This window comes from Rhinolophus sinicus, chromosome 10, assembly GCF_057876585.1.
Source record: "Rhinolophus sinicus isolate RSI-liver-muscle chromosome 10, RSI-T2T, whole genome shotgun sequence".
NCBI lineage: Eukaryota > Metazoa > Chordata > Mammalia > Chiroptera > Rhinolophidae > Rhinolophus > Rhinolophus sinicus.
The window spans coordinates 15,010,513-15,036,030 of NC_142510.1; the positions used below are offsets into that span (position 1 = coordinate 15,010,513).

At 38.6% G+C, this 25,518-nt stretch overlaps 1 protein-coding gene across 2 annotated transcripts; it reads left to right on the plus strand.

The window, feature by feature from the left end:
- Positions 1-344: 344 nt before the first annotated feature.
- On the plus strand, positions 345-25,388 carry MEIOB (meiosis specific with OB-fold). Of its 2 annotated transcripts, none has more exons than XM_074322942.2 (14): positions 345-564; positions 4,566-4,642; positions 6,252-6,309; positions 8,357-8,488; positions 10,794-10,866; positions 13,173-13,368; positions 15,492-15,592; positions 16,492-16,544; positions 16,634-16,729; positions 19,041-19,142; positions 20,457-20,610; positions 22,290-22,473; positions 23,197-23,283; positions 24,986-25,388. In XM_074322942.2, exons 2-14 carry the CDS (start codon positions 4,574-4,576, stop codon positions 25,094-25,096), a joined length of 1,416 nt encoding a protein of 471 aa, XP_074179043.2. In that variant the 5' UTR covers positions 345-564; positions 4,566-4,573; the 3' UTR covers positions 25,097-25,388. The 2 variants fall into 2 exon arrangements, with proteins under 2 accessions (XP_074179043.2, XP_074179044.2); XM_074322943.2 differs by having other exon boundaries at positions 364-443.
- Positions 25,389-25,518: the final 130 nt, after the last annotated feature.

Below are 25,518 nucleotides of genomic sequence, written 5' to 3' on the forward strand. Positions count from 1 at the left end.
AAGGGACACCGCCCACCGTCTTTTCCAGATTTCTCAGGTTTTCACCAGCACTCGTTTGTATGTATATTCAGCTGCTTCACTTTCTATAGCAACGTCCTCTGCATCTGACATGTTTCCACAGAAAAGACCCCGAGCACCCTACTGGGTGCCCGCTGAAGTTCTCAGCGCCCCGGACACGCTCGGGACCCCGGGAAAGAAAAGAAACGGGAAAGAAAGGAAAGAAACTGGTTCCCCGGAATCTCCCCTCTCACCCCGAGGACCCAAGGCGGGTAGCGGCGGTCCCCAGGGCGGCCAGGAGAACGGGGCGGGGCCAGGGGCGGGGCCGGGGCGGAGTCTGGGCGTGTGGGCGGAGTCGGAGGCCGGCGCGCGGGGCTGGGCGGGTGCTAACGGTCGCGCGCGGTGCTTCGGCGGTGGTGGTTGCGCACCTGCGCTGTGGGCTGAAGGTGCTGTGGAGAAACGCGGGCCGGGCGGCGAGGCGTCGGTGCGGGGTGGGCCACCTTTCAGGAGCGAGGAGCGGTTAGGCAAGGGGAGCGCTCCCGGGAGCGGCCGGCGCTCACGGCTGAGGTGAAGGACCCGCCGTGTGGCGGCGGCGGGTGGCGGGCGGCAGCTCCGGGCCGCGGCGTCCGCGAAGGGGGCGGCCTCCCTGCTGGGGGCCGCGGGCGGGGCGCGGTGGTCGTGAAGGCGAGGCGCGGCCCAGATCTCGGCCTGCCCTCTGCTCGCCCGAGACACCGCGCCGCGGGGCCCGGCGGATGGGGTGTGTGGGACCCCGCGGCTGTGAAGCGGACAGACGGAGGTCGCCCACGGTCAGAACCCCAGGGGACAGCGTCCTGTCCCGTGGGACCGTGTGGAACGCGTCTGTGCGCGTCGAATGAATGTGCGCCGACGGAAGCGCCCGTGTCGTCAGTGCAGAAGAGACGCACGTTCCACACGGACTCCGGATACTGTTGTCGCGGGCGTTAGGCTTCCGTCTCGGGCTTGGACGTTCTGTGGGTCTGAGAAACGCGGCAGGACACGTGTCCACGGTGACAGGGCCCCTAGAAGCCCCCTCCCCCCACCCCTGGCCACCCCACCTCGTGAGGGCTCCACAGGTTTTGCCTTTTCCAGGATGTCACACGGCTGGAATCATCAGAATACATTTTCAGACAGGGAGAGTCTCATGTCACCGCGGGGTTTCAGAGGGACCCATGTTTTAGGTCCCCGTCTTAAAGTGGTTGGGGGCGGGGGGGGGGGCTTGTCACCTCTATAAAGTGCAAACGTGGGCATGAAATGATAAACTTCAGGAAATGGTATTTGAATGCAGCTATTGCAGTTTTCTTTTTCTTTGAAAGCAGCGTTTAGTTACAAACGTGGAACCTCCTTTGAAAGGTTACTCACGAGGGGGCTTCTGTCTCCGTGACATGGAGTTCTCCAGTGGGATGGCCAAACAGCTGAGTTCTCTAATGGACACCCCAGAGTGTGTGCAAATCAGCTAGAATTTCATAATGCAAAGCCTGCTTAGTTCCCATTGATGGAGCTGGAGTCAAAATGACCTTTTCAAATTGGGTTTATAGAGATAGTTGAACGAAATTCTTCCCCTCTTGAAGAGAACTCTTCCCCTCTGTGAGAGAACAGGACCAATTTTACCAAAGTTTGTCGCAAAATCTGTGGTTTGTGATGAGAGATTGGGGAGATTTCCATGTACAGAAATGACCACAGAAAGAGGACTTCTTTGCAGTAGCCTAACCCCGCCGCAGTCTATAGAATAAAATAGGAAGTTATAGGAACATCATCCCTGAGCCCCTTGAAAGCTCCACTTGTCTGGAATAGCCAGATATAAACCGTAATTTAAATACTTGATATAAATGTAAATCTAGTTAACTACAATTCTATCTGAAAAGCTCATTGTAGCAATATCGTTCTCAAATTACAAATCAGATTGATTTTAGGACTCATTCATTTAGTCAGCAAATAACTGGCAGCTACTATGCGCGAGGCATTAAATTAACTAGGCCCTGTAGGACACAATAGGGGACAAGATAAGGGACAGCTCTGTCATTCATGGAGCCGACCTTCTAATGAAGGAGAAAGACAGTGCACCAGCAACAATTATGAATTTGGAATGCTGAGCGGGGAAATAGAAGCTGGATAGTAGGAAAGGCTTCTCTTTGAGACCCAGAGAATGCTGAGGAGCCTGTCTTGGGAATCTGATGGTGAGATTGGGGATGGTGTTCAAGGGAGAGGGAACAGCATATGCCAAGGCCCCAGGTCCCACTTGAGGAAAGGAGAGCAGCCAGGTGACTGGAGAGTGGTTACCCCGGAGGAGAGTGATAGGAAATGAAGAAGAGACAGGCGGAGGCAAGATCAGCTGGGAATTACAAGACTATAGCAAGGAGTTTGGATTTAATTTAGTGTGCAATTGGGAGAGTTTTAAGCAAGGGAGAGACGATCTAAGTTTGTAAAGAATTCTCAGTCGTGTGAAGAAGAGATGGAGGAGGCAAAAGTGGAAGCAGAGAATGGTAAGGCCAGAGAGATGGGGGGGAAGTGATCAGATTCAAGAAATAATTAGGAGGGAGAATTGGCAGGACTTGGTGAGGATTGTTTTGGATCTGGGCAGTCAAGGAGAGGAAGTGCCGATGATGCCAGTGGGCTCTGGGCCAGGCAGGAGGTTGCCTTTCAAAAGTGGGAGGAGGGCTCAGAGCTCAGGGAGGGAAATTTAGGAGACCTCGGTGGGGGGCTGTCAGAGATCATCGTGGTGTATCTCGCGTCTGTAGTGTAGAGCCAGCCTCCTAGCAGGCACTCCACAACTATTACCTGTGACACTGCCACCATGTTACCTTAACTCAATTAGTTCCATCACCACCACCTCTTTCTCTCCACCCTTTTTAAGGACCTGGATCAATGGCCTTGAGGCTGTACACATCTGGTCCCACATCTGGCCCTCTGTTTTCATTGCTCCTCTCTGAGGCCCTGGGTGGGCGACCAGCCCCAGCTTTACCCCAACCTGATTTGGGGTACATATCAGACACTCAATACACTAGGTATAAACCAGGTGATTGCAGTACTCTAGGTGAGGAATGACTGAGTCTTGAGCTGAGGAGATGACATTGGCGATGGAGAAAAGGAAACATATTTAAAATATGCTGGGAAAGTAGGAGGGACAGTAGTTGCTGATGAACGATCTCTGTATTACCATAGTGAGCTCTTTATTTCATATTAACTTTGTCAAAATGTCCAGGGAGAGAAGCAAGTTGTCATTTTTGTTTGTAGACAGACACCATGTATTTTGAAGAATAGTGGAAATTGAAGGAACTTCAAAGAGTTCATGTGATATCACGTAAGTCAGGGACCAAACCACTAAGGGGTAAAAATTTGGAGAAGTCAGTTAGTATGTAAGTGGGTAGTGTTTTTATGCATGATCCAGCTACTGAATCCTTCATCCTCTCCAACCTCAAGTGTCTGGCACTTCCCAGACTCTCAGCTAACGCTTGTTGATTGGATGGATGAATGAATGAATCTGTCAAGGTTTGGCAAGTGTTTCAGAGACTGAAATTGTATAGTGCGCCAGATCAGATCAGACCGAAGAATGAGTGGGAAACTTAACACTGCTTAATTCCGGGTTGTTTTTACTGGCACCAAAAGGCCTTGAATGCAGAAATCATTACATTGGATAAGAATGAAAAGCAGTGTTCTTATCTGTTGAGAGTCTGTGAACTTCTAGGCACTTTACATATATTATTTAGAATGTTCACAACAACCCTGTAGGGTAGATACACATAATCCACATTTCATGGATGAGGAAGTTAAACCTCGGTGATTACAAATTAATGGCGCTAGAATTCAAAATCATGTTTGACTAACTTCCCTGAAATTCATGTGTTATGGGCATGTCTTGAAAACAAAGCTGTAGGTGAGGGCATTTACAGTTAAAGAGGTCATGTATTATGACGAGACGTCGAGTAAGTCTGCTAGTTTGGTGTAGCTGGCAGCTGTTACTATACTAGAACCCTTTATAGTGATAACACTGAGGGACAAGCCACCATTTCATTCATATTTATTGAGTGCTTTTTATGTGTAACATAGCATTGAAATACACACATAAAAATACATCATCTCTGCCCCCATGAAGCTTACCATCTAAAGGTGAAGTTCAAGTTATTCTACCTATCCCTACACAGTGTAACCAAATGCGTTATTTGAGGTATTTACAGTAGAGTTTTGCTAAATTTTTAGAAGTAGACTTTATGCTAATATTTAAATCCACAAGTGTCCCATTGAATCATCTTTCATCTGAAACTAAATTTTTAGGGTGCTCAAAAATTGTTACATTTTTCCATTTTTGGAAAATGAAGTTAAAAATGGAAACCTAACTATATCATTCAAAATAATAAAAGGACATTTTGAAACATGTTTTTTATAAGTTGAATCTCTATTAACTTATATTTCACTGTTGTAATAAAACTTTTCCCCAAAGAATGAGTAAAATATCAGTGTTTTCCTAAATAAATTCTTTTTTTAATCTTGGAATTTTTCCTGATTTATTTCAGTTATTTAATTCATGCATCTAAATTATATTTTCTAAAATGCAGATAAAAGTATGGCAAACTTCTGTGTATTGAAGACTTTCACGACACTTTCAGATCTATGTCCAAATATGGCTAATCTGGTAGGTTTCAATGATATAGTGGTTCTATAATGAAATTTTGTGTGGTTATATTACATTATGTCAACATTATTGATTTTTCTGACACATGCTTGAATAATTGACAAATATACAGGTACTCATTGCATTAGTATAATTATTAAATATTAAGTACCCCTAAACTTCTTTGTATTTATGCTGGCTAAATGAAAATTAGTCTTTCTTTTGTGTATACAGTAGGAGATTGTAGGTATGACTAGCAATTGTCAAAATGATCCAAAGTTTATTTGTATTATTGTAATTAAATATTTAATAACCACTCCCCATTAGTACTGTAAAATTAAAACATTTTTGTTCAGCAGTATCTATTCTCTAATCAAATTATCCAAGTGATAGACTTAAATACTTGCCATTATTCTGCTTTTATGACATAAAGGTGTACAACAAGTGTATTTCTGAAATTCATTTTTAGGGGAGGGGCTGTGGGGGAATTCAATCATTTCAAATATACCAAGACTGTTATTTATTTAAAAGAAATATTGGTGGAATCATCTAATAAGGTGAGGAACTTACTGTAAAGCAATTGTCGTACCCCCTTACATTCCCTGCTCCTGAGCAGTCTGCTATTTACATTTTGCATTTGCAAATCAGATTTTTAAAAATGGGATAAATTTATATGTAACTAATAATTTGCAACCTTAAAAGTTTATTAATGTTAAAAATAATCATTGCTGTTATAGTTTTTCTTAAAAGTTAAACTATTTGCTAATTGCCTCTTCAGTTATAAAGTTTGTCACTATTTACATTAGTTGTATTTTCCTACAAAATTCAGTGAGATCTGCATGCATATGAAATTTAAGAAATAATAGCAGCGTGTCTAAGCATAATAAGACTAGCTATTAGCTCAGCTAGGATATGGCATCTTAGAAGCTTGAATGTATTTTAATTGTAACAGATTATTACAAGGTTAAAATCAGTTGCCAGAATTAATATAAGTTTAAGTGTATTCTTTCAAAAAAAGGTAATTATTTTTATTTCTTAAAGCACTTTTTAAATATTAAATCTTTCTTTGGTAGTCATCAAAGAGAATATTAAAATTTTAAGGAGATGTTAATATCTTTAACGTTTAAGATCTAGACTTGAGAGCTTAGATTTATTAGCAGCAATATACAAGTTTGGTGCAATCTAATTTATATTACTGTCCAGCATGTTTGGATTAAGAAGCTAAGCAATTTTATGTGGATTGTTAGAAAACCTTATATAAAAGAAAGCTTTGAAGACCATGGCAAATTAAATTGCATTATACATGTGCTTTGAATGAATTCAGTAAGGATTGATAGGATAGGGCAGTTACTGTGCTCCACCTAGTGATTGAAAATAAAGTAGAAACATACTAAGTATTAAATGATTATATTTGTAATAGCAGTTAACTGTCTTATTACTTTGTACTATTCCTTGTGGAATTGAACATTTATGAAGTTCTTTTAGATGTTTGTCTGGAATAAATACATTTAAATGGTTCCTAGTCCAATATGTTTGTTAGAGCCAGTAAAATATAACAAGTCCATGAAATTAAATTTACCATCTACATCTGTGTTTAATATTCATCTTCTGTAACCTTTTTGTTTTTCAGAAAATAATCGGTATAGTTATTTGGAAAACAGATGTGAAAGGCTTTCCAGACAGAAAAAGCTGAGTTCTGTTTAACTCTTTGCTTCATTTTTCATCAATCATAGCTTATTACTACAACAAAATATATTTAAGTGATTAAATTTCTCATGCCTGTTTAACTCCGTAAGAGCAATGGCTGTGTTCTCTATTGTATGGTAAAGTACTCAATTTAAGGTTATATGTGTGAGGACATTGAAATCATTTTTTATGATGTTATTTGGTGTTTCTCAAACATAATTTTAAAGGCTTGTATATACAATGCCAAAATAGCTTCTTAAAGTGGTCAACTCATTAATGTGTATCAATGTGTATTTATTGCGTACCTCCACTGTGTAAAGCGTAAAGGTAACAGAGGGCAATTACAGTCTCATGTCATCTTCAGATATCATAGTGTCTGAGAGTGTGGCTAGATTGACTGAGGTCACTTAGTCACTGAGTGATCTCAAATCTGTCCTATGTACAGCTGTGAAATTGGGATAAATAAAGCTGGTGTGAGAATTGAATGAGTTCGTGCCTGTAAGGGTGTGTAATCCATAGTCAGAACTCCATGTTAATTATCACTTTCAGCCTAAGAGATACAGGTACACAGGTAAATCTCAAATAAGACAGAAAGTGATAAGGAGGAAGGTTTCCAGCAGAGATAATGTCATGATAAAGTAGTGTTGAGGGAGAGAAGTTTGACAGCAGTATCTACATATTTACTCAAACAACCAGACAGTTCAGTGAAAAAAATTCATCTTTCACTTGTGGAAAAAACAGTTTATTTTGGCTTTAGTCATTCTTATTGAGTTGGTTGAACTGTACAAGAGTTTTAGGACTGTGGAAACATAATCCAAGACATAAAGTTGGATTTTAAAAATCAACTCACCTTCGAATTTTTGTAGTTGACATGCAAAGATACAGTATAGAATGCGAAAACTAGCAACTCACTACTATTAGCTTTTAAAGTGTCAGTGGTGTTTATTAAAGGTTACAGAATAAGTGCTTATACTGTTTGAGGAATCAGAGCTCTAGTCAGCCAGCCAATAATTTTGGCAGAAGACATTTTGTATGAATCACTTGAGTAATTGTGACCGTGTTATTTGACTCAAGATACAGTGATAGGTACTTTAATTTTATTACATATAATATTCTGTTATTATTTTTGAGGTAAATAGCAAAAACGTCATCTCCCACCCATACTCCTTTGTGTCTTCACTTTACTTTATCATAAGTAATTGGAAGTACCACTTGAATAGTTTGAGAAAGTCTACATGTCTGTTTTCTAAGATCTAAAAGGAATAACTTAAAGTGTATGAATTAGAAAAAAGACATTTAAATATTTGCTAAAATTACAACAATGAAATACATTTTCCACCTATCAGGCTGTGAGGGTAGGGAACCACTTGTGTAGTATTTGATGACTTTTTATGATTACATGTACAGTATTCTTCTTTTGAGAAAATATGCTTACTGACTTTAAAAAACATTACACAAATAACATATAAAATATAATTAATACTTTTTCATTAAAAATTCAAGCAGTACAGAAGGTCATAGAGTTGAAAAGTAAAATTCTTCATTTAACCCCCAACTCTTCGCATCCCAGTCCCCATCCCAAAGGTAAACACTAATTACAGTTCAGTACATATCTATAATATGTTAGGTTGTATTACCTTTTTAATTAGCAAAAAACAGTAGAAATTTTATTTTGGAAAGAAATGTACTGACCCCTAGTGGTGTCATTTAGTAGCTCACGTTTATTTGTTTTCAAATAATTTAGATCTGAATTTGACTTAGGTTAAAACAGTAAGAGAGAAATGGAGAATCTAAGCTAACATCTGGATGGTCCAAGACTATGTGTCATTTCCCTCCAAAAACACAGAGAACTGGGGAAAGGGAACAGAGGGATCAATAGTGAGATGATTTTCTGGCAGCTTTGAAATTCATAAAAGCATAATTTATTACAGAATTTTATTTCAAATAATATTTTATACTATATGTTTGAGAATTTTATTATCATAATATTTGTTGAAAACTATAATTAAACATTTCATTTGAAAACTAAAAGCATTGGTTTTCCCTTAGATATTGGGTCAGAAAGGTACACTTTCAGTTTCATCATTCGTGATTCACCAACCCATTTTGTAAATGCAACATCCTGGGGCAACGAAGATTACATCAGATCACTTTCTGACAGCTTTAGGGTTGGCGAGTGTGGTAAGTTGGCATTGATTCTTAAACTGTTTCTATTATAGTATTATTCCTGTGATATGTATGTGGTAACTACACTGAGGGAGTCAAAGTGAAATACAGTAGTCCCCTTATCCACAGGGGATAAACTCCAAGACCCTGATGGATGGATGCATGAAACTACACATAGTACCAAACCATATTTCTTTCTATCTATCTATCTATCTATCTATCTATCTATCTATCTATCTATCATCTATCTATCCATCTCATGTTTTTCCCTTTACACACATGCCTATGATAAAGTTTAATTTGTAAATTAGGTACAATAAGAGATTAACAACAATAACTAATAACAAAATAGAGCAATTATAACAATATACTATAATAAAAATTATGTGAATGTGGTCTCTCTCTGTCTTTCAAAATATCTGATAACTGATCTGGTAATGGAGACAGCCACTAAGTGGCGAACAGGTGGGGAGCATACACATCCTGGATACACTGGATGAAGGGATGATTGACATCCCAGGAAGGAGGGAGTGGGATGGCTCGAGATTTCATCATGCTACTCAGAACAGCACACAATTTAAAACTGATGAATTTTTTACTTCTGGGATTTTTCATTTAATATTTTCAGACTTTGGTTGACTGCAGATCAGCAAAACCATGAATAAGGGGAGACTACTGTAAGACACAATTCATAATTCTCAAGAAACTTATCAGAAAAAGTCAAGTGTTAAAAGAATAACATAAGGCACTCAGCATTATTTCTTGAAATATATTTTTACTAGGTAGCTTTATGATCTTTGATTTATTTCATATTTCAGTTTACATCGATCCCTATTGTTGCGATAATCATTTAATATAATAGGGCTGCTAAATAGATTTTGATAAAAGATGATATTTGAATTTTTAATGGATTTTAAGAAACTTTACTTTAATCAAAAATACCAAATCTTTTGCATCCTCTCCCCACCCCAGTATCCCTCTGACAGTGTAGCATAACAAGAACAAGGACTTGGAAAACGGATCCTAGTTCCAACATTTGTTTACATTGTGGCTTTGAGAAAATTTCTTAATCTTATTGGGCCTCAACTACAAGTCGATACCCTATATGTTCTTGTGAATGTTAAATGAGATAGTGTACCTACTATATAGAACTTAGTCACTCAAAAGAGGACAGCTCGAGCCTCATACAAGCAACAGGAAAGGACGTATACCAGCTCTCTTTCATGGTAGAAAAAAGAAGGGAAAGAGTAATGCAGATAATTAAATTACTCTTCTCCAATACTGCAGTATCAAGCAGTTATTTAGTTATTTAGTTATATGTTATTTATTTAGTTATTTAGTACCTAATCATATATTGCCTTGTACCTAATCATATATTGCCTTGTATTATTAACTTTCAGGGTTATATGTAGTATTTTCTCTAATTAAATAATAAAGTAATTGAATATATGGCTTCAAAGCAGAAAACTTTGCAGACTTCACAGGGCCCAGTACAGTTAGAAACATTTCTTGGATGAATGCCAGAATATTAGTTATATGGAGCTAAAGGTATATTTTTGTGTTAAAATATATGTTGTGAGGATGAATGAGATAAAGGACTTTAAAAAGCATAAAGTTGATGATTGTAAATCTAAACAGGATTTTAGTATGGTAGAAAAGTAGAAAAGATTACAGATTTTTTAATCTGAACAATTCTAATTCTAGCTCTACTACTTTCTAGATATAAAACCTCAAGAAAGTTAACCTCTGTGAGCTTCAATCTCTTTATTTGTAGAAAGGAAATGGTTGTGAGAGTAATTAGCAAAATAGAGCATAAAAAAGTTTAACATAGACCGTAAGAAAATAGAAACCCTAAAATGTTAAGTTGTGGCTTATTAAGTTGTGGAGCTCAAATCAGGACCCAGATTTTGCATTGCTTTTTCCACCCTATCACTGTTGCTTTTCGAGAGCTACTGTGAATTGAGTGAAGATCAAGTCCAGTGTTTGTTTTATAGACGGGCATGTTGTAATCAAATCAAATATAGAAGGGCATGTTGTAATCAAATCAAATATTAAGTGTAACTAATCAATAAAGTAATACTAATGTTGGTCATATATTGGGATTTAAACACAAAGCATAAGAAATGTCATCTGGGATCTAACTGGTGGTTCTACCCAAGATTCTGTTTCTCACAGTGACACAAGAAAATGATTGGGAAGAGTATATACTACCAACTCAGAAATCAGAAATAACATTGTAATGCTCATTATTATGTACACTTGTTTTTTATTTATCCTGTTATATTTTTATAATAGCATCATACTCTTCCCTCTGTTTTAGTGATAATTGAAAATCCCCTGATCCAAAGAAAGGAATTTGAAAGAGAAGAAAAATTCAGCCCTGCAACTCCTAGGTAAATATGTAGCACAGATAGCAACAAGCTTTGTGCTGGAATGATCATTACAGTGAGTTTTGTGCATCAGGTTAGCAGAGAGTTAACTAAAGGTGTATACTTCGATTTGAAAATTAGGATTTTAATTCTTCCTCACAATATTTATTTTTTATTATGAAATTTACTTTGATATAAGATCACATGAAAAATGGCTTTGTTTTTAGTACTTTGAGTCTCAGTCTTAGATTTACAAAGATTTGACTCTAGTCACATTAAAGCTGAACAATGAGAAGAAAAGATAAACCTTGGAAGTCACACATATATATATTTTCATATCAAGGCATAGCTCTATTCACATACTATCTGAGTTCAGGTTCCCTGGAAGCAGAAACTGGAGGAGGATTTTTGTGTGAATGATTTACTGAAGGAGAGCTCTCAAGAGCAGCCTGTAAAGATAGGGTGGGGATGTCGGGGAGCTGAGCAAAGAGGCAGGTTCAGCGGGAGCCCAGTCTCAGCCTGACTCAGGAGGGAGCTCTGGAACAAGAGTGGCACCTCAGGGAGGTACTCCCTGAAGGAAGGGGGCTGGGATTTTGTACACAGTATTTATTAATATAATACAAGTCATTGGCTGCAGTCCATCCCCCACTCCTGGGGGGTGGAGGAATAGGGTTATTCCCCCTTAAAGGCATTTCTGGCTGAGGGCAATTCTGGAGAGAAAAGTGAAGCTGGTGAAGGGCTCTGGGTAGGGTACCATGGGCTCTCCTACACACACAGCTGCACCCATCTTGACCCTTTCCCACTGATTTTTCTGACCTCATCATATACCAGCCTCAAGTCTCATTTCTCCACAGCCACACTGAACTCCGAACACCCGGGGCTCATTCTGCACTAACAGCTTCTGCGCTTCCCTCTCCTCCCATCTGCTTTGCGTATTTATTTGTTCCTTCTCATTGCAGTGTCAGCTTGCATGTCACCTCCTTAGACTTTCTGCATCTACTGCTGTCTGTAGTGGCCCTTCCAGTCCACTACCAGGTCTTTTTCCTATGCTGTGACCATCAAAACCCCAATCACTATCCGAGATTATTCGATCAATTGTCTTGTTTGTCTCCCCCTCTCATACATGTGAACTCCATGAGATCAAAGGTCTTATCTGTCTTCTTCACCACTGTATCCCTCGTGCCTAGACTACAGCCTGGTACCTAATAGGCTCTCAGTAAATACTTATGGAATGAGTGAATGAGTGAATGAATGAATGAATGGAGGGAAGAGCACCCTTGGCAGAGGGAACTAACATGAAACCTCCTGGCCTTTTCCAGAACAGTTGATAGTGGTTTGAACCATATGAAATTGCTGATGTTTGACTATTTTTTGTCTAAAAATATCAATTTCATAGCTAGTAGTCTGATATGGCTGATATAGGGCAAAGACAGGTGAGTAGTGGGAGAAGCTTGAGAGAGAAGCAGAGACACTTCTTTGCCTTTGTACCAACTTCATTCCTTTTTGTCTTTGCTTGAATTAGATACATTTATTTTTTTCTATACCTGAATTTGTTTTATTTTTATTAGTTTCAGGTGTATAAAAACTACATGATTAGACATTTACACCCCTCACAAAATGATAACCAACTTCATTCTTTGGTGATGGTTAGCCCAGAACGTCTTTGAGCTGGGAAATAATGTATTCATATTTGTGGTTTAGGAAAATCGCTTTGGCTACCTAAGGAAGATAGTCTGTCAGGGAAGAGAGGGCAGTAGTTTGGGTGAGAAGTGATGAGGTAAACACCGAAAGCAGTAGGAGGGGAGGAGGTGGAGGAGGGTCTGGAAAGAGGCTCCATGGAGGGGACTTGGGAGTTGATTGGCTGAAGGGGAGGAGTGTCTTGATTTAAGTTCAGTGTTTTAATATTGTGCATCAACTGCATACAGAGCACCGCAGGAGTAGGTGAAGTGCAGCCCTTGATTTAAAGCACGTGGGCAGGGTGGTCAGTGTCATAGGGACACAGATAACAAGCCCCTCTCCCCCAGTAGGTTAGCAGGCTTTTCTACCCTTATTTCAGAGAAGGAAACTGAAGCTGAGTCTTGGACAAAGTCAGACAACTAGTATGCTTAGCACTCAGGCTCAAATTGGTCCTCAAAATTTTTTCTTAATGAAGATACACCTTAGACAAAAAATATTTTACAATATTTTTCAATGTTTCTAAGAATAAAAAGTATACATTTTCTTAATATAGTCTAAATGACAAGCAAAATAATTTAACTGTGAACTTGGAAGTATTTTTCTATTAGAAAATCATTTGATCTTAACTTTTTATGTGTGTTTTCACAATTTAGTGACTGTAAACTCTTGCTCAGTGAGAATCACTCAACAGTAAAAGTTTGTTCCAGTTATGAAGTGGACACCAAGTTACTTTCTTTGATACACTTACCTGTTAAAGAGTCTCGTGATTATTATTCATTGGGTGACATTGTTGCAAATGGACAAAGTCTCGATGGGAGAATTATTAATGTGCTTGCAGCTGTGAGGTCGGTAAGTTAAAACCTCAACAAAGTCAAGTTCAATTTGGCAGGGGAGTTTTATAACTTAATTTGTGTTTGGAGTAGTAATCAGTTGGAGTAAATTTTCCTCTGTATCTTGATCTGTAGTCAGTTGAATTAAAAAATGGTACGACTTCTCATTGAAGGGAAAGTAGCATTTTATCTGTGAAATGAGTAGCAAAAGACAACTGTATTTGAATGTTATAAGCAGCACACACTCATAGATGATTCGCTAACTATCTGAGAGCTTTTCATACTTTGGTTAAACAGAACCGCAAATAGAAAGGGTCAGTTCAGTACTTGAAGATTTCCTTGAAGTTCCTTAAGGGGATGTAAGTTGTATAAATCAAGGAATCAATTCTGTGCTTGTTCTCAGAGCTGTCCTGAGATGGGGGAGGGAATGAGAATACCCACTGGACGGCAGAGGGGTCTGGTGATCTACTACAGGGAATCGCATGGGGGAAAGCAGGGCAGGACAACACTCCCTGGGGCTCTGGGAGGGTTTTCGCCATCAGTTGCATCAGCATCTCCCTCTTACTTAATTATTGCCCCAAGTTTTGAACTCTATTGGACAGACTAAAGTTACTTGGCAGGGACTGAGAAGTGGACCTGAAAAGTAAAGTTTCACAAAATAAAGTACACAAAGAAAATTAAAGGGCAAGACCAGTTCCCCAACGTATGGAAAGCTGATTGTCAAAAGACATTAAAAAAAAAAAAAAAAGGAAATCGACTTAGGTACTTGTAGTTAATGTAATTGCTAATTGCCTTTCCATGTTGAATGACTAACCAATAAAGTGTAAACTGTACCTGATGACAAGCCCATGATGGCAGAGACCATGTCTGCTTTGTTCATCATCTCAGCACAATGCCTGCCGCACAGTGAGCACTCAATATAATTCAGGATGGAAGAATAAACACCTTATGTGACAATCTTGAAAAGTAGGAGAAATCACTTTCTGGGCAATTTAGCTTCAATCTTACTTAAAAAGGCAGGATATGATCTCTCAATTTTCCTGCAATCCTAGATAACGTCATTATATTACAATATAGTAAGATTTTCTAAAACTCAGTTTGAATAGAAGCAAAAGTCTGCGACAGCTTTTTCCATGCCCCTCCCGCCACCTCCACCCTAATGAGTCTGGTACTTTCTTTCACAGGATTACATTACTTTCTTTTTTTCACCTCCTTCTCCCATTTTGCTTCCATGCGTCTTACATTTCCTTTCTTCATATTTCAATTTAACCTGTTCTCTCTTCCTTCTTGCCTCTGCTTAGGTCTTTTTCCTTTAAACGCCTTTTCATACAATTTTCTAAAGTGCTGTGCTATGGCAGACCTCTCTCCTCCTTTGGCTGTCCTTCCTCTGACTTTCTTTCTAGATCCTCCTCTTCTGCTGGCAGCTGTGCGTCTTCCTTCAGCTCCTTCCCGTGGAGCTCAGCCCTGCCAATAGATGCAGTGGTGCCAGTGACATAGGGGGCAGCCAGCTAATTGTCTGTGCGTGGGCCATTGCTGTGCAGCTGTCCGAGGCACCTGCTGTTCCATGTGAGAACCTGCTCTGGGGACAGAAGGACCCCTGAGTTCACCCCCGTTTCTATCCTCTTACCCCCAGTGTGGATCGAATCAGACAGTGTGTTAAAGCACTTTCCCATACATCTCTCATTTGGTCCTCACCTCCTTATCCATCTGAAGGCACAGAGCAAGTATTGCTATCCATCCCTGCGCTAGCAAGGTGAGGACACAGGCTCAGTGAGACTGAGTTCATCCCGTCACATGAACTCCGTGCCAGGCCCTGCGTTAAGCATGTGCTACGAAGATATTGAAAATATATGTTCTGCCCTCAGTGAGTCCACATAGATGCCACCCAGGGGCTTCTCATGGAACATTTTTTCTGATATGTTGAAAAAATCCCACAGTCTTAATGAACTTAAAACACATATATCTGTATCTTTCTTCAAAGTGTATAACATACAACATCATCAAATATATGTTAGTATTCTTGTAATTTTGATATTTCCAATTTGCTGTTTAAACGGTAAGCATTTGAGTATTTCCTTCGACAAATATTTAGATACCGCTACAGCTGTAGCTGAAGAATAATGATTTCCTTCCGTTTCTAAGGTTGGAGAGCCAAAATTCTTTACAACTTCAGACCGAAGAAAAGGCCAGAGGTGTGAAGTTAAGCTCTATGATGAGATGGAGTCTTCTTTTGCAATGATATGGTAACCTCCCCTGTCTGTTCCAAACTGTGAAATCCCTGCTGTTATCTCCAAGACAGAACATTTCAGTTTTATCAAAAAGATGATGGAGTTCATATAAGGAGATGAGTGATGACAGGAAAGAAATGATATTTAAAAAACAAACCTTGCTCTCACATGTTCAGTTATTACAGGCTGTGCTGTAAGAAGACCTTGAAATGAGATCTTCAAATGGAATGGGGTCGCTCACTGTGACTGGCGTATGAGTGTACTCTGTTTTATAACAAACGGTGATTTGTTAGGTCCCACTGACAATGAACGTGCCAGACTTTCTGGGATTCCTTGGGTAGTGCTGTGGAGCCAGGCCACAGAAAGGTGATAGAAAAGCAGACGTTGTCGCAGGCGGGCTTCTGGGGGGCTCCCAGGGTGTCGGTTGCTGGGCAGGACTGCAATCTGAAGCATTGCAGGGTGTAGCTTGGCATTGTGTAGACTCCAGATGCCTGAGTTCTAAGGATGGCACTTAATTTAAAATGAGCCTTCAAGCCATCAAGTCCCCTGAGCAGTTTATCCATTGGGGGTGGGAGCTGGGGGGCCCTCTCTTAATGGTCTGAAACAGTGACTTTAAAGTCTTCAGACTTGTAGTCAATCAGTCCAACCTGCCTGGAGTGACCTGAGTAGTAAGAAAAGAAAGCAGCAGAAGTCGTTGTTAGAGAGGAAGGTATTGAAGAAATGATCCACCCGTAGTAGGTGTTAAACGCTCTGCGTAGCCTGGCAAAACGCAGGAGAAGCCGACATCGGTGCTTCAGCCACACGGGATAATTAACCCCAGACCTTAAGCCATTCTTTTTTTTTGTAAATAATGTGATCACTGCCAGTTTTTTCTAATGTATTGAATTTTTATCACTTCTTTTTAAAAAATGCAGTTGGGATAATGAAGCCATTCTACTTGCACAGAGCTGGATGCCACGAGAAACAGGTATCATACTTCAACGATTGTGTTCAGTATTTATCATTTTTTATTACCCCCCATGTAATAATTTTAAAATGGCTTTTCCCCCCAAACAGTAATATTTGCCTCAGATGTAAGGATAAGTTTTGACAAATTTCGGAACTGCATGACAGCAACTGTAATCTCAAAAACCATTATTACAACTAATCCAGGTAAAAAGCTATCTGAAATTTCTTATCCCTTTGGAAATGACTGTCTCACACATTCCAGTATTTGTGCAGTGTGTTTAAGAATGAAAATGAAGCTTAGATTTCATTTGAATTAAAAGTAAAACAGTATTTTATATGACCTTTTAAAACTTACAATGAGCTATGTCTTTGATATCTTTGCTAAAGAAATGTGAACATCCAGACACATTTTTAAAGCATCAGCCCATGTAGTGATTTTTTATTTCAGACTGCTTAACCACTCCGCCATGCTATATATAGCAATGGGAATTATAGAAATAATTTATTATTATTACTATTTTATTTTTCAGTTACAGTTGACATTCAGTACTATTTTATATAATAACATATAAGTTTCAGGTCCTTTTGATGATTTTTGAGAGATCACTGCTATTGATTGGATAACCTAAATAATTGACTATTTAAAATAAATTCAGTTTCATTACATTTAAATAAGTTAGTGCTAGGGCACTGAGAATGTATGTGTAGTATCATTAGTTCATAACTGTAACTCAGTGCCCAGCAGGCCCACTGGCGTGGTTGTTGAAAGGAGGTATAGCTTATTCCAGCATGAAATCAGGGGAGCAGGACTTGGGGAGATGGGGGTTTGGTGCCTTTTAGCCCCCTCTGGGTGCTTTGCGGTACAGAGAGAGGTCAGCCCACCACTGCAGAAGTGTGCAGAATTCCAAGAAATGGAATCACCCTTCACAGTCTCAAGAAGGTATAAATATAATAGTGTGTCATTTAAAACAGAAGGTCACACTACTGGTCAATAACAAAGCACCGATAGTGACTGACAGCTATAAAGCAATTTTATATCTTTGACCAAAGCGTTATCAGAATTTTTAAAAATAGAAGTACTACTGAATTTGGCCTGGGGAAAATATCTAAATGATGGTTGGGTTTGTCTGTTGGAAAGGTTACCAAGCTTGACAGAACTAATTGTATCAAAAACTCAAGACTAAGTTAAGGAGACAGATATTCAATGGATATTGCACATTTGGCTCTGAAAACAGATTCAAAGGTGAAATGTCAAAGTATTTGGAGCAATGTACACATTATTAGAATAAATGCCTTATTTCTCAAGGAGAGTACTTGTAAGGGTACATGGATTTCAATGCGCTTGTTTAAATCAGCCTTAGTTCTAATTTCCTACACCTGCCATTAAGAACCTCTGACGGTGTAAGCTAGCCAGGAGGTTCAGGCTTCCTTTTGGCTTTCTGTGCCCTGAGAGTGTTCATCAGACAGGGAAGGCAGACATTCTGACAGTCCCACGTGACCCTGTTGTCATCAGAAGGCATCTTTACGGTGGTGTCTGTGCCACACTCTTCCTACCAGTTTCTGTCCCATGAAGCCCACTGGTTTGATTTCTGTGGCCCTAATCCAGCATCTGCTTCCCTCTGGTGTACAGAAATTCTCAGTGTTTCAAAACCGTTCATTCACTCATTAATTTACAAATATTTATTGAATGCCTTTAATGTGCCAACTACTGAGGTAACTTAAATCCTTTCTGCAGCAAGACAGGACACGAGTGGATGAATGGTCAGATGATGAGTGGAAAGATAGTCACTACATGTATGGGATACTGGAAATACAGAGATGAGAAGGGAAAATCCCTGCTCACAATTGCAGTCTAATTCTGAGAAAGAACAGTGATGGCTTAATGGGAGGAAGAAATGCCTAACTGCCCAGGGCTGTCAGGGTCCAAGCATAGTCAAGACAGTCGCAGTGGGTGAGTGAGGGCTTTCAAAAGATAATCAGATGTGAGAGGCTCGGTGCCAGTGTCACATGAGAGCCCTTTTTTAAAATCACATTCTTGCCTTCTGGCACCCCATCTGACTATCCCTGAGAAGACTCACATCCCAAATTGAGGAGCAAGCTTTTCAGATAACCTTTTAAAAAAATAAAATTCTGATTGGGAAAGAAATACATACAAAATTCAGAAAATACATAAAAGGATAAAAAGGAAAACTAAGATCACTTACAATCTCACCATCCTGTAAGACAGAATCATTTCTTTGATATATATTCTTCCAGATAATGTTGCATATACTCATATATGTACTTTTTTAATTGAAAGGAAACTGTTCCACATAGTTTTGTGAGCTGCTCATTACACTAACAATATCTGGTGTGTGTCTCCATGTTAACAGAAGGCTACTTCACATTGTTAATGGCTGCCTAATGTTCTATTTGATTGTCTTCACTTCTTACCATTAAAAATAATTTTGGATCATTCACAATTATTTAAAAAGTAACCAGTTTGCTTTTTCTTATTATGCATTTTTAATTTAAGATACACCAGAAGGTAATATCCTATTGAATTTTATAAGAGAAAATAAAGAAACAAATCCTCCGGACGATGAAGTTGAGAGTTATTTGAAAGAATCTATAAATTGTAAGTGACCTTTAAGTATCATTTGAAAATATAAAAGGCCAAAATTTGGGCCCATAAAGTTTTGTTTTATATAGTAAAATATACCATATTCTTATTCTGTAATTGCTGTATTTCCACTTTTAAAAGTAGTTTAAAATTTTTGGAGCTTTCAATAAACTTTTGCCAATCTGATGAGAGCCTAAAAAGTGAGTTGACTGTCTTTTTCTTACTGATTTAAAAAAAATTTTTTTTAATCTTTTGTTTTTTAAATTATAGTTGACATACAATATTATATTAGTTTCAGGTGTACAACGTAGTGGTTAGTCATTTATACAATATAGGAAGTGATCACCCCAATAAATCTACTACCCATCTGACACCATACGTAGTTATTACAATATTATTGACTATATTCCCTATGGTGTACTTTACATCCTCATGATTATTTTGTAACTACTGATTTGTACTTCTTAATCCCTTCCCCCTTTTCACCCATCCCCCTCCTATCTGGCAACCATCAAAATGTTCACTGTATCTATGAGTTTGTTTCCATTTTGTTTGTTCATTTATTGTGTTTTTTGGATTCCAAATGTAAGTGAAATCACATGGTATTTGTCTTTCTCTGTCTGACTTATTTCACTTAGCATAATACCCTGTAGGTCCATCTATGTTGTTGCAGATGGCAAGATTTCATTGTTTTTTATGGCTGAGTCTTACTGATTTTTAAGAATTCTTTATATATTCTGGATATGAGTTTTTTGTCTCCTTATAGATTGTTAGCATCTCCTACTGTGACTTGCCTTTTCACTCTTCTAATGGCATTTTCTTTTTTTCTTTTTTTAAATTTAAATTTATTGGGGTGACACTTGTTAGTAAAATTACATAGATTTCAGGTGTACAATTCTGTATTACATCATCTATAAATCCCATTGTGTGTTCATCACCCAGAGTCAGTTCTCCTTCCATCACCATATATTTGATCCCCCTTTACCCTCATCTCCCACCCCCCACCCCCTTCTAATGGCATTTTCTGATGACCATAAATTCTTCATTTTGATGAAGACTAATTTCTCATTCTTTCCCTTTTTTCCCTTTTTGTCCATTTATATAATCATTTTTAATATAGCAAATATAATAATTTTTCTGCTACTTAACTGAAGCTTCTACATGTTCTCATTTGAACTTTGTAGCTTTTCTATTTGGATATAAATCTTTGGAGTTCTTAGAATATATATGTACACACACACACACACATATATATATATATATATATATATGTATAGAGAGAGAGAGAGAGAGAGAGAGAATGCTATAATAACTTCTTTTTATTTTTAGTAAATACAATAGTTGATGTCTATACAGTTGAACAATTAAAGGTAAAAGCTTTGAAGAATGCAGGAAAAGCTGATCCCTTCTATGGCATTCTTTATGCTTACATTTCTACACTGAACATTGATGATGAAACCACAAAAGTAGTTCGAAATAGATGGTAAGCAGCCAAATTACTTTCAGCAAATTCATTCTTGCAGGAAATAAAAAACAATTATTGTTAATAAATTTAAAGCTCTATAAAAGTTTAAGCTATTCTTTGACATCACAGTGGTTATATATTTGAGATAAATGTATAAATAAATAACCTATACTGAAGTTCCCATGGTAAACTATTTAGATTCAAAGATTATAATTGCCTTTCAAAGTGAAATTTAATTTATTTTAAGTCTGTAGTCCTAAACTATAAAGATATGATATTGCCAGAAACTTTGAACTGGAATGACAAACTGCTGTTTTGTAATGTGTTATATATATTGGTTGTCACGTTCTATAGCAATGCAAGTTGACAGCATTTAAAAAAAATTATTTTCAACTGCATGATGAATATGATTTCCAACTTCTTATAGGTCAAAATATCTCCTTGCATAGAAAAGAAAACCCCCACAGATTTAATAATCTTATGTAAAAGATGCTTGGCAAGAAACATCTAAAATGTTATTGTGAAAGTGTCCCTATGGAGTTTTGTAATTGAAATTTTTATTGAGGTAATTCTAGGTTAACATGGAGTTTTAAGAAATAATACAGAGAGCACCCAGTACACTTTATCCAGTTTTCCCCAATGGTAACACTTTGAAAAACTATAACATCACATCATAGCCAGGATATTGACATTAATTCAATCCACTAATTTTATTCAAATTTTCCCAGATTGACATGCAGTCATTTGTGTGCATGTATATGTATGTGTGTTCATTTAGTTCTATGTAGTAGGTTTGTGTACCTACCACCATGGTCAACATATTGACGTATGGATTTATTAAACATTTTATGCTGTGTAAGGCTGGTGTTTATTTTTGGAAAAATAGTTTTTAAAAATTGAAACAATTTTTATCTCCCTCATTTTCCCCTACATCTTTAATACTGATGTGTGAGGGAACGTGTCTACAATTTACTTTAAAGGTGATCAGTGGCGAGGTAAGCACCCACTATCTTCAGATCACTCCCTCTACTTGAGACGTTTGAATTAGGCTTTCTTTATAAATTGGCTCAAGTAAGGCCTGCTTCAAAAATATGGAATAGCACGTAATTACCACCTAAAGAGAGGTGAACGTGTCACTAGCAGCACCAACAGCATTTAGGTGTGAACTTGGCCAACCCTAGAGTTTTTCAGTAAATGTACAGAAAACCTAGTACAGTGCCAATTAGGAACAAGACCCGATTCCTGCCCTCGGAACTCCAAGCCAGGGAGAAAAGATGGACATACCTGCAATAACAAGGAATAGATGGGGCAGGCTATATATTGTCAGTGCTGAAGTTTCAGCTCTGCTGCTATTGGGAGAAGGGAAGGGGTAAGGGCTGGTGTGCGGGAAAGGAGGGCCCCTGCAGGGAAATGAGCCTGGGCAGGAATCCCAACCCCAGGGAGTGGGGGGAAGCAGGAGAGTCAGGAGTGACTTATCCCAGTTTCACATGAATCACAAATACTGAAAGTGAGATAGACAGGGAAGGATGCACATTTATTCCTTGTAATTTTGTGTGACTGTCTTGTATCCTGCACAGTGCTGAACGCTCTGAAATTACTTACTCTTATTCAGACTTTTACATCATAATACTTCTGCTAGAGATTAGATTTGTCACTTAGGGACTTCACATTTTATCATTGTCTCTGTTTCTTTTCAGTTCGGGCTGTGGTAACATCGTAAATGAAGCGTCCATCACGTGTACAACTTGCAACAAAGATTCTTCGGAATTTAAATCTGTTTTTGCCAGCTTCGATATGCTAATAGATCTTACTGATCACACAGGTACCCTCCATTCCTGTAGTCTCACAGGGAGTGTTGCCGAGGAGACTTTGGGCTGCACGGTAAATAGAAAAATGGAAAACATGTTTAGAAATATTTCCAAATTGGATTCTCTTACCCCCAAAATACAGTTGTTTTGGTGAACATTTGATAGAAATCAATTCATTAATAAAGAAGTCTAGGGGAAAAAAATCCGTCTTGATTTAAACAAGATGAATAAATAATTACATATAGTATATTAAAATCATAGCTAATATTAATCGTCAGGAGTAATGACAGAGGCCTTGGGCCATCGTGGAGAATAAACAAGACTGTATTTTATAGTCTTGCAACAATGGGTAAACAACACAGTGGAGGCGCTTTCCAGCTAGGAGGTGGCTTTTCCAGAAGGAGGGTGTGGCTGTATCTCACCGACCAGCTGCATGTGTTATCCTCCATCCGCTGCTATCGGGTGGAAGCAGATACTTAGAGATTGGCTCATGCACTTGATGAAATGCACTCGTTTTTATTGTTAAAACCAGAACCTGAAGGTTACCGGTAAACCTCAGCTCCAAGTGGTTTCCAGTTTGTCAAAGGGAGTTTTCTGTGCCAAGCCTCCTGATTGGCTTCAGAGATTCAGTTTAGAGCCTTTCTCTGGCCTTGTTTCCTCCATCAAGAGCATTGCGCTGTAATTACTGTGAATAAAATTCCACTTTTAATGAGTAAGTTTGAGTTTCACATTGTTGTCAGTATGAGATCTATATATACTTTGGAAATATTTGTTTGTTTGTTTTGTTTCAAACCAGGTAAATGAGTTTCTTGCAATGACGGATGAACAGAAAACAGCCCTAAAGTGGCAATTTCTCTTGGAAAGAAGCAAAATTTATTTAAAAGTTAGTGTATTTTACAGTACTATGTTATTCTATATATTCAAACCAAAGAAAATCCTAGAGTATGACCTAATAAATTAGGGAAATTTTTATTTTATTTTATTGGGGAATATTGGGGAACTGTGTTTCTCCAGGACCCATCAGCTCCAAGTTGTTGTCCTTCAATCTAGGTGTGGAGGGCGGAGCTCAGCTCCAAGTCCAGTCGCTGTTTTCAATCTTTAGTTGCAGGGGGCGCAGCCACCATCCCATGCGGGAATTGAACCAGCAACCTTGTTGTTCAGAGCTCGCGCTCTAACACACAGAGCCATCTCGCAGCCCCGGGAATTTATTATTTTTAATAATGCCCAATTCCCAGATGTGCAGACAGTTTTGACTACTGTAGAAACAGTGAAAGTAATCAGGTTTTTTCATCTAGCATGAAGGAGTTACAAATGACACCAAAGAAATAAGTCAACAAAGAATATATCTGGTAATGTTAACTCCAAGACAAGGCAGCGGGCTTTAGAATCAGAGCTGGGTCTGCTCCACCCCAAAACCCATGAGGCAATCTCACCTCAGTGAGCGGGACACAGCAGCACAGGCAGACACTCAGGCATGCTGAAATAGCTTTACTTACAGATGGAACACTGGCCTCTTCTACTGGGCCAAGTCCATTGCATCTTAACCCAGACAGAATTCATTTGGATTTCTATGAGCAGCAGCACCTGTGTCACTATCAGTTTCCCACAACCTACAGTTACAAAACAGCTCAGCCAGTGCCATGAAAGGTGCAGACCATGACAGTGAACTCAGACAACCTGAAAGGTGCTCTTGCCAACACCAGACCATGGGGAAGCATTCCACTGAAAGATGCCCGCTTATCTTTATTGCCCATTTCACAGTTTTCCACAGTGTTCGCTGATATTAGTACATGTTCTTCCCTAATAAGTCTTTGAAATTAAATGGCTAGCTAATGTGTCCTTCCACTCTATAGCAAATAAAATGTTGGTGAAAGTGCTTGGTAATCATCAAAAATAAGACATCATTATTAATAAACTTCATCATGTTCCTATAGTCTAACAGATTGTTACTACTACAGGGAAACGTCTGGCACAACTGGTAGTTGGAATACACTATAAGCCTTTTTTTCCTACATGTTGGATTTGACATCCCAACTTTCCTACCAGGGAGAAACGTCATGAAGAAAAATGACATGGAGTTTTACAAAATCACTGGCAGAAGCCAGATCTGTAATTTCTTTACCAAACTCTGCCTGAGACTTGAACTCTTTCTATCTTACAACTTTAATTGAAGTTTATATTAACATCTGTAAGCAAACCTCATTGCAGTTCTCTACTGCATTCTCTGCTGTGGTGATTGGTTTTCAATTTTATATACATGGTGATTTTTTAAAAAATTATTTTCTTTTTTCAGTGACAGTTGACTTCCAATATATTTTATATTAGTTTCGGGTATATAGCATAGTGGTTAGACATTTATGTAATTTATGCAGTGATCTCCCCAATTAGTCTGGTACCTATCTGTATACATGGTGATTTTTTTTTCTTGAAATTAAAGTTTATTGGGGCGACAATTGTTAGTCAAGTTACATAGATTTCAGGTGTACAATTCTGTAATACATTATCTATATCTCACATTGTGTGTTCACCACCCTGCATGGTGGTTTTTTAAAACTTAACTCTCTTTTTTTTTTTTCTCCCTACAGTTTTTTTTATCCCACAAAGCAAGGGGTGGATTGCGAATTAGTGTGCTGTCATGTAAGCTTGCAGATCCTGTTGAGGCAAGTAGGAACTTGTCTGGACAAGAAAATATTTAAACCAGATTATCATTTTAAGCTCTGGAAAAAAATACAAGTTTGAACCCCCCCTTAAAGTAGAAAATGAGTTTGAAAATTATGGATAACATTGTATTTTGTTCAAATACGGTGAAAGTGTTTCTCTAAATTGTTATATTTCCTTCTGGAGTTGGTTTGGGGATAAGTCTTAAATGTCTCTCTCACCTGAGCTCATTTCTTGGAAGGCTTTTCTACCAGCTTCGCCCTCTGTCTTCCCAAGTTGGAAAATGTTTGCAGGAATTAATAAACAAGTTTCACCTTTTCCACAGATCGATTTCTTGTCCTAAGCCTCTTTCCTCTTTCTCCTATTTCCCTGGAGAAAGATCAGAACCTCTAAAAATGACTAACCTAAAGCTTGGCAATGGCTCAGTCTGCTTTCCCGTGGCTGAGAGGCTCTGTCCGTG

What these genes read in the sequence shown, in the direction of transcription:
- MEIOB (XM_074322942.2), top strand. Translation starts at nt 4,574, where the DNA reads ATGGCAAACTTCTGTGTATTGAAGACTTTCACGACACTTTCAGATCTA. An exon ending in GTCCAAATATGGCTAATCTG is followed by an intron (nt 4,643 to 6,251) that starts GTAGGTTTCAAT and finishes TTTGTTTTTCAG; the next exon opens with AAAATAATCGGTATAGTTAT. An exon ending in CTGGATGCCACGAGAAACAG is followed by an intron (nt 16,545 to 16,633) that starts GTATCATACTTC and finishes CCCCCCAAACAG; the next exon opens with TAATATTTGCCTCAGATGTA.